This window comes from Ammospiza nelsoni, chromosome 13 (genome assembly GCF_027579445.1).
Source record: "Ammospiza nelsoni isolate bAmmNel1 chromosome 13, bAmmNel1.pri, whole genome shotgun sequence".
NCBI classification, from domain to species: Eukaryota; Metazoa; Chordata; class Aves; order Passeriformes; family Passerellidae; genus Ammospiza; species Ammospiza nelsoni.
This window is the reverse complement of record NC_080645.1, coordinates 7865132-7875000: the sequence shown is the minus strand read 5'-3', so window position 1 is coordinate 7875000 and position 9869 is coordinate 7865132. Positions and strand designations below refer to the sequence as shown.

The 9869-nt window shown below is 40.1% G+C and overlaps 1 protein-coding gene across 2 annotated transcripts in view; it reads left to right on the top strand.

Moving 5' to 3' along the window:
- Positions 1-9658, top strand: part of URI1 (URI1 prefoldin like chaperone) — a 41200-nt gene extending 31542 nt beyond the window's left edge. The window contains exons 8-12 of one of the 2 annotated variants that reach the window (XM_059481593.1): positions 2860-3040; positions 3603-3867; positions 4442-4584; positions 6198-6456; positions 8725-9658. In XM_059481593.1, the coding sequence (XP_059337576.1) occupies positions 2860-3040; positions 3603-3867; positions 4442-4584; positions 6198-6456; positions 8725-8913 (1037 nt within the window). In that variant the 3' untranslated portion in view covers positions 8914-9658. The remainder of the gene's footprint in view (positions 1-2859; positions 3041-3602; positions 3868-4441; positions 4585-6197; positions 6457-8724) is intronic. The other variant, XM_059481594.1, reaches the window with a different exon arrangement.
- The last annotated feature ends 211 nt before the right edge of the window (positions 9659-9869 follow it).

Sequence of the window (9869 nt, the reverse complement as noted above, 5' to 3'; positions counted from 1 at the left end):
AAAAAGTACTAATCCTCAGGAAAGATGGATTCTGTCCCTCAATTTCACATGGATTCTCTGCTATCACTTGGTAGCCAAAAGCTGGACATTTGGATGATATTTTTTCCTCTGAAGAGTCTACACTGAGAGTTTGAAGTTTTCTGGTAGAAGAGAGGCAGAAAATAAATTAAGCTGGCTCTAGGAGAGAGGGCTGGAGAAGACTTTTTTTTTGCATTAAAGTGTGAGTTTTACAACAGAAGGAAACTAAAGAAACTCAGATTCTGCCTGTTAGAGGGGAAAGCATGTGGTCAGTGTCAGCAGGGTGGGGATGAAGCATGGACAGGGATGAGACATCAAGGGACAAGGAGAACATCTCATCCCGGGGTGTTCCATGGCTGGCAGGGAGCAAACACAGCAGCAGTCCTGGTGTGCAGCTCCTGGACTGCAGAAATGCTTCCCAGAGATGGCTGGAGAGGACACTGGGAAGCAAAGGTAGCTGTGCTGAGGGATCAATTGGATAATTTCTGTGCTATCTGAAGTAGTGCCCGACAGGACTCAGGCAAAGTTGGAGGCACAAGTAATTTTACAGTCTGAAAATTGCATCACCTGGGCATTTTTAGGAGGAGAAGATTTGCAGAGGGCTATGGGCAGTTCACTGTTATATTTTCCTAGAATAAATCAAAATAATCTTTATATGCCAAGGCTGATTAAGGGGGTGTTTCTGCTGTGGGTACATGTCATTGCAGAATAGGAGGAGTAACATTGTAGGAAATCCATCCCACAGTAGCTGTGTTAATGCAGCACCATGCTGTACATGCCAGGTCAGCATTTGTGCAGCTTTTTTTGTATCCTAAACTTCCTTTGTCACTGTTGTCCTCTGACAGCCTCTTAACTTTTGCTGAAAATCTGTTAAGTGGAAATTACCAACGTTTTCTCTCAGCACCAATCTGTGCTGTGACTGAAAGAGAAGTAGCTAAAAGACCAGCTTAGTGGTTGAGGCTGAGCTTCATCAGCCCAAGAATTGGTTTTGTTTGTGTGGAAATGGGCTGGATCTCAGAGGAAGGCAAACACAAATAGTATCCTGAGCATCTCCTTAGTTTCTTGCTACCTCTCCATTTTCTGGGTTTTTCTACTTCACTTGTTTTGGTTAGTGTATGAAGGTAATGGTGGTGCTTTGAGGTAACAGTGAGTGGAGCACAGTGGATGTTGGAGCAGAAAGTGGTTATCTCTCTTGTCTTTTTGATCTGACCTGGTTTGCTAACTGACAGAAGCTGTGTTGAACGAGGAGGGAGAATCACTGGCATGTTGAAGCACTTGCTGGTGTTCAGGAAGGCATGTGCTTACCTTGGTAGTCAAGTCAGTGGTTAATACTGAAGGGTAACAAACTGGGAGGGCACAAATTGACAATCAAATTGAAATAGATTGTTAACTAATCCTTCCAATTTTATTTATTAATTTTGTAATTATAGCAAATGAAATCCTCACAAGTTACTCTGATTGCTTGGCTTACCTCAATTTATATTCAAATCTCACTAAAACACATTTCAGCCTTTTCTTAACAAGATGATGAAAAGTGCTATCCCATGGAAGAGTAGGGGACACACATTCCAGCATGACTTGCAGTCACCTGTTTGCTTTTTAATGTTGCTGTTGAATTTGTATTTAACTCAGGATTAAAGTATAAGCTGACATATTTGAATAAGGATATCTTTAAGCCATGAGTTCTTAAAATTTAAAAAAAATGGCTGCACAGTTGGTTAATAGAGATTTTAAAACACAAAGGATGCTGAGTAACTAAGACATTGTACTACTGTTGATTGGAATCACAAAGCAGTTTCATAACACAGAGAGCCACTGGAGTCCCACTGCATTTGTGGCAGTGGTGGAGGGGATGGGTTCTCATTCCTGGGAGGAGGTGCAGGAGCTGTGTGGGTGGTGATGGGCAGAGGGCAGGAGCTTCCCTTGGAGCCTGCCTGGGAGCTCTCAGGAACAGGCAGTGGCCCTGGGAGTGCTGGTCTCAGGGAAAAGGGGTCAAACACGCAGTCCTGCCCTTCACCCAGACAGGGTGGAGCATTAGGATTTGTTCCCTATGTGCCAGACAGCACTCAAACAGCAACAGCTATTCCCCATCCTCAGTGGATGCACTGTTTTACCAGGGAGCAAGGCTTTTAAATGCCAGCAAGAACTTGTCACTGACTAGCATTTGCTCACAAGTGTGTATCTCAGGTCACCTCTGTGGCTTTAAATGGGGTTTATATTTATTATTTCTGAAAGGCAGGTTTTTGTATGATTTTCCGAGTGGGTCTTTTTCACTAAATAAGTGATTGATAATGACTGGATTTTGATCAGATTTTCCAGGTAACTCTGGAAGTAATTTTTAATGGTCTTCATTGTAAATTTAAAAAAAGGCTCTATTCTTTAAGTGTGATTATTAAAAATGAGCTAAAATACAAACCAGGTTTGTTTTCCCAGTTAAGAAAACCTGCTGTTAATGGGACAGTGAGCAAATGCCACATTCACATGTTGATATCTATCAGATCAAATAAAAATCTACTGTTTGGCACAAGAGGTAAAAAAACCCCACATTGTAATAAAACTGTCACAGGATCAGTGTCTCCTGCTTTGTAAATAAACATCTCTGCTTTGCCTCGGTATTTCTGTAACATCCGGAGACTATTACCCTGTGCTGCTGCTCTGGTTCATTGACAGTTTCACTTAAACAGTTAAACAATAGTTTGAAATGGAAAATGTTCTGCCCATCTTCCTTACTTAGTTCCTTTGTGAGTTTTTTCCCACCCCTCAAATGTTTTTTGTTGGATATTTTTGTTGGATTTTTCAGTCAGTCGCCTTAGTAATTGCATCTTATTTTTCACTACACAGGAAAATACCGAACTGCTCACAAACCTCATTCAAAGCCAAAAGTATCAAATGTTTTTGAGGTAGATTTTCCAGCAAATGGAAATGATACAAAACCAATGGGTCGTTTTCAGTCAGAGGAGGAGCTGTGGGCCCGTTTAGAAGAGCTCGAGAGACAAGAAGAGATGCTTGGTGAACTTGACAGGTACAGTGCTGCTGTGGCACAGGCAGGACTGGAGTGCAGAGGGCTGTGGGGCTGCTGGTGCACAGAGGGTCTCACCAGCAGGGCAAAGAGCTGACCACACAGGTGGAATTAAAATTATCATAGGTGGAAGAAGGGTGGGACACGAGCAAAGCACTCACTGCAACGCCAGAGCTCCTAAAATCTGCCTCTGTGCAACCACAGCAGTCCAGCCTTCTGGTTTTTTTTTCTTAAGATGAAGAGGGGGAAGTGAAATTAATTTCCCACAGGCTATGAAAATCCATAGTTTTCCATGTGGGAGTTACCCACTTAATGCTCTATGGCATCCTTAGATCTATTCTGATCTGCAAGCATGGTTGTTAGCCATGATGTCACGGTTCTGGTACTCCAGTTGGTGTGGGAAGGGCACAGGCATTGTTAGAGGGCACAGAGAACTTGCACTGTCTGTCTGAAAGTACAGCAACTGGGTAAAGAAAGTTACATGCAGGCGAGTTCATTACTTTGTATATTTGTCTCTGAAGAGCACAACTTGCCTCTGTTCATGTAGATATTTTTCATTCCTTAGGATGCCCGATGCAGTTCAGGTAAATGGAGAAGATGCAACCTCTTCTGAAGACGAGAGGGAGGACAAGGACACAGATGTGAATGGGACCTGTAGGGCAGAGGACTGTATTACTCAGGGCAACTTCCATAAAGAATTTGGGAATTCAGACTTGTTTGTGCGCCACCTTAATGGCTCCACTTACCACAGTGATGATGAAGATGACAGAGATGTTGGACATAACTCTGTTCCAACTATTTATTTCTCTCACACTGTGGAACCTAAAAGGGTTTGTACTTTATTTAATTTTTATCTTTTGCTCAAGAGATTACATAAAATATATATGCCATATGTAAACCTGAAAACTTTAGATGTGTAGATGTAGTAGAATGCTAGCTGGAGGTGACATTGGTTTTTTTTTTTTTCATATTATGAAAACCTCTCTGTTTAGATCCTGTTGTCCTAAATATGGTATTAAAAAAATGATCTTCAGATGTCTGCCTTGTTGTTCTGGCTTCTGGCTGTTGTAAAAGGCAGCATCCTGTCTAGGAGTTATTTAAAAGACTTCTTACTTGCCTTGAAACTGGCCTTTGAGCAGCTCAGCTGTTGAGCAGAGCTTGAATAAGCAGACTGTCATATTTTATATGCAGAATATGTGCACGAGGGCAAAGAAATGCCCCAGCCTAGTGCAAGTGGTAGAGAATAAACAGTGCACACTATGAATGTTACCATTCATACATTTAACTTACCTGTGCTTCCTAGTCCCCACCTGCTTGGGTAAGGGAATGTCAGGAATCAGTTGATCTGCAGCCTGGTGATTGTTGATTTTATGGTCCAGACCATCATTTGTGTTCAATTTTCAGGTAAGAATAAACACAGGAAAAAATACTACTTTGAAATTCAGTGAGAAGAAAGAAGAGGCCAAGCGTAAAAAAAGGAACAGCAGTGGCAATGGCCATGCAGCTCCAGAGCTGCCCATCATCAAAACCCCAGCAGACATTTACAGGTGGGTAATTTATGGTGCAGCTTTCCCCTGAGCAGACCTTCTCCTTTCATTTCTGTCCACCTAGAGTGTGAAACCCCACCTACAGTTTCCTGAAAGAAACAGCTGGTACTGAATTTACTACTTAAAAATGAAAGTTTGTGCCTTCTGCATGGTTGCTTTGCTTTCTTATCCATAAAATATTTCTGAGCTTAACGCTTCCTTTTCCAAATAGTAGTTCTTCTTTTACCTGCTTTTCCAGAGCTTCTGAAATGGAGGTAAATTTGCTAGTATGTATCATCCTCAGAAAGGAATGCAGCAGTTGTGTTATGTGTTCTTGTTAATTCCCTGCCATTTTTCCCTGTGTTTGTTTTCAAAAAGATCTGACCAGATCTACCGCTTGTAATACTCCTGCTTTCCTGGTTATTGATTTGCTGGACTCTGTCTCTTCCTTTCTGTGTCTTCAAAACATACTCAGCTCTTTGCTTGCATAGTTTCTTTTGCATTCCCTCTTCCTGGCCTCAGTCTGTCACTTTGTGTTCTTCATAAAAGGTGCTGCTCACCTGTAGGACACCCACACACACAGAGAGCTTGAAAAACAGTGCTGGGCTTAGGGCGTTGTACAAAACAACTAAGGTGACAGGATAATTTAAACAAGTATTTGGGTTTGTAAGGATAAACACAGGCACCTATTGGATTGGTTGATTAAGTGGTTGTGAGAATTCCACTGTATGTCTCTGTATTTGGGTACCTAAATATGTTAAACATGTTACAAAGTGTTAAAAGTGAAACCACATCCTGTAATTGCAGCTGCAGGGGCTGAAGATGAGCAAAAGATTCTTTGGTGCTCCTCCCCCTGAGCCCTGCAAATTCCATCTTCTGTAGAGATGTATTTCCATAAGTGCCTGATGAATAAAGCTGTTAGAAACAAGTAACACCCTTAAAATCATCCAGTCATTGGGCTCCTCCTTTATGAGTTTGATAAAATTGGCATTGTCTTCTCATTCTCCTCCACCCACCCTTGACTTTCTCAAGTCATGGAGAGGGAGCACAAGAGCCATCTTTGTCAGTTCACAGTCTGTTAATACTTGAAAAATGTCTTCCTGTTAATCTGATTTTATAAGCTGATTTTTAAAATTTTGTTTCTAATTGAAAGCAGATTATGACACTTGTCAGGAGAAAGCTCCATCTTTTCCACGTACAATGAATGTTTCAAGTATTTGTTTTTGTATTCTACATATGACAAGGACTTAACTCCAGAAAACATTCCCAGATTGTGATCCGATTCTCTTTACAGAAACAACCCTGGTCATCATTTAATTTACCTTTTTCCTAATTTTTTCTAACTCACACCTTTCTGTTTTGTAACATTTTTCAAAGAGCTATGCATTTTCTGCTGAAAATAAGTACCAACTTTATGCTTGAATAAAGGGCATAACAGCATTCACTCTGCAGAATTGATTCTTGTACACTGGTAAATAAATAAAGTGCCTCTGAAGGTACAGTATTGTCATTCTACAGCGAAAAAGTTGGGAAAGCACATCATAATTAATTTGTACAAAAGACAAAGCAAGATCACTGTAAATTTGTCATCTGATGCTGAAATGGTTTATTAAAGCTAACATTTTCCTTTATAGATACTTTGTTGATGTTGTGAATGGAGAATATGTCCCTCGTAAATCAATCCTGAAGTCCCGGAGCAGAGAGAACAGTGTTTGCAGCGATACCAGTGAGAACAGTGCTGCTGAGTTTGATGACAGACGAGGAGTTCAGAGGAGTGTTAGCTGTGATGAAGCCACTCAGAGTGACAACAGCGAAGGCATCCTCGAGGAAGAGGAGGGGGAGGAGAAGCAGCAGCTACCAAAAAAGGTTCCTCCCTCTTCAGGGACAACTGAGGTACAGTTTTTAATTCGTTATTGATTGTTGGCAGGGATAGAAATGAGAAATCTAATTACTCTAGTTGTCTATACCATCAGTTTTATTTCTTTAAAATAATTTTCTAACTCCTGCCTGGTTCGCTTCAGAAGGACATAGCAGGTGACAGGCCTCAGTCACACACATCCTAGGGGCAGAGGGGAGGAGCTGCTCAAGCTGCTCACCTTGTGGCTTCCCCAAGGCTTGAAGCTCTTCCATAAAGATCCAGCAAAGTGCTCACTCACTGGTGTTACTGAAACCTGTGTGCTGGGTCACCCTGACCGCTTCACTGCAGGAGAGACAGCAGCATTTTGGACTAAAAGAGGGAAATCTGTATTTTGTAACTGATCAAAGGAAGAGGTGACTCTCTAACCTGTCTTGCACTACTAGGCAGCTAATTTTCAAGGAGTGTTTCAAGTTTAAAAATAGATACCAGCTGAATTACTATTTTGATGTGCCAATAGCAGAGAAACTGCCTGGTGGAAGGAAGCATTGCACCCCTTACTCATCCTATTCCAGACTAAGCCATTAGGGATCCCAAACAAATCTGTTTACATGTGTTTGGAAAGTTCAGGGCTTCATCATAAAAGACAGACTGTACAATGTAAGGGAAGATGTACAGTTGCTTAGTGACTGGGTGAATACAGGAATTAAATGTAGAGATTCGTGGCATAGCGTATTCATTTTTGTTTTGTAACAGCTTAACGCTAATTTTTTCAAACTAGATAAAACTTGAGTCTTCAGTAGTTCCCAGTGCAATGGACAAGTTCAATGAAAGCACTACTTCTGCAAAAATTATTTTGGACAAGAAATGAATTCCTCATAAAAGCTGTTGTTTATCACCATTTTTCATGCAAACAGCTTCAGATGAATCCAGGCAGGATGTGAAGATTCATGATGGAAAATTTATCTGTGGAGTTAGCACTCCACATTGTATACTTTCTGGAATATATTTGCTATATTCTTATAAAACATCTAAGTACACTTTAGATGTTACCCATCAGTCTATTACCTGAGTCTGGCATGATTATTCTCTACAATGTAATGTATTTTCTAAGCAACTGAAGGAGATTAAGCAAAACACTCCAGTCAGATGTGCTTCCCTAAATGCTGTTGTTTTTCTTTTGGTTGTTTTTGTGGATGTTTGAAATCCATTATTTCTCCATTACCATTTGCAACACACTAGCTTTTTTTTATTTCTAATTTTACCACCATCACTTAGTTTGTGCATTGCTTACCTGTTTTTGAAAATGAGCTTCTTGTTAGATTAACAGAGTTGTACAAGCACAGCTTTAGGCACACTTGGGCTACTGGAGCAGAAAACAAAAAACACTGCTTTTTTTGCAGGTCCAGCAAGAGAATGGCCTGTTTGTTTTGCTTTGTCTTTGTTGGTAACTGAGTTATGAAAAAGCAGAACTAAACATAGTGACTGAATCTGGTGTGCATTCCTTTGTGCCCAGCATGAGCATCAGACCTTGGATGTGGAACTGCTTCCCCTTGTCCTTGGGCATTCTGAATTCTCTGTTTTCAATACATAGTGGAGTGATTTGTTCTTAAATATGTTTATGAAAAGTAATTCTAAGCTGCTTGTTTTCCAAGAATCATGGTCATTTCTTTGCTAAGTTGAAAAGGATTGTCACATAATTGGCTGCATATAAATTACAATTTTTAAACATTAGATGTTTTTATTAGGCCTTTTATAGAGAGAAATAGTTGGAAGCAAGTTTGCTGTTCTCTTAAATATAAATGGCTTTCACCATTTTTTGATCATATTTGGTAGGGAGAAAAGAAGTATCAAAGTATGTGCTTGCTAGTTCATATGCAATGCTTGATGCAATTAGAAGATTCTAAGTCATAAAATGACGTATGATGGAAATGCTGACATCAACTTTGCAAAGTCTCTCCATTTTATATCCAAAATAAAACTGTGTATTACATCAGCTGTTTGATTTCTTGAGCATGTGTCAGTGAGGAAGCAGATTTTTACATCATTTATGCAGTAGGAATGAGATTAAGTAGTACTTTTAAGATACTGTCTTTCATTTAGTCATCCTTGAACAAGCTATATTTTGAGGTTAATTACAATGTGGTTACTTATGCAGGCAACAATCATTGATTTAAGGATATTTCTTTACTTTTGATTAGAAGAAATAACAATTCTAATCAGGCTAATATAGGGTAATGACCTTATGGGCATAGCTTCACATTTGCATTTTATTAGCTCATTCTGAGTATTCTCTTCTGTTGTAGGCATTTTCTGGAACTGTCATAGAAAAGGAGCCTTTATCTCCCTCTGCAATGCCACACCCAGTGCTGGCTCACCCAGTGCTGCCCACCATTCTGGAGCGCAAATCCGAGGAGCTCTTGTCCGACGCCCCAGAAGAACCTGTCAAGAGGATTTCCAAATTCAGAGCTGCCAGGATGCAGCAGATTCAGTAGGTGCTGCTGAGCCCAAGCACGAGCCCTTGCCTGCCTTCACCTCTCTGGAGATGGTATAAAGGCTTCTCTGTAGCACCCAGCATTACCAGAGTGTCCTGTGGTAATTTGGCACCGTTATCTCCTCAACGTTTGCTGGCAGCATTAGGAAAACAAACAGTTCAGTGTTTGAACACTTGAGTATTCATCTTATTTTGTCGGTTTCCCTGTGTGCTGTCAGCACCTTTGTATATGTTTGCCTTACGATAGCAGCACTTGGGTTCTTTTTTCAAAAACTGTTCCTTACATACATTGTTTTTGTGTTTAAAACTAAATACAGGCAGTTTTGTGCCAGCTGTGATGTTCTACATACCATATGGACCATTTTAAGGAAACTTTTCACATTTCAAATAGATTCACCAATTATATTACATTACTTGCTTTAGCATTTTAACACACACTTGTATTCACATTGCTGTAGGTTTTGCAACTAGGTGTCTGCTAAAAGTTTTTTTCCTTCTTTCAAACCTCTCTGATATCTCACTGTACAGGTCTATAAAATGCCAGGTTCATGTACATTGCAGGGAAGTTTCTTTGATGGAAAAGGGTATTTTGTAAAATTAAATTTTCAGTAAAAAAGCTGTGAAACTGGTGTGGTTTTTGTTGCTTTACTACTAATTGGAAGCTCCACAGAGAGGTTTTTATTTTGAACTTGCATTTCTAGCTTGAAGTGTTTACTACCACATGGACATAAAAGCAGTCCATTCTCTTCTGCCATTGTGTTTTAACCTCCTGCTAATGAATGTCCATGGAAATTGAATGCTCTTAAGGAGAGAAGCATAAACTCAGACTCTTGATTACAAAATCTCCTAGTTCTTTTGTATACTCAGAAAACATTGTAATTGTCTTGGGAATGCCCAGAGGGAGTCAGCACTAAGGAAAAATGTCTTAATGCTTCAGCTTTATTTCAAAATGCAACA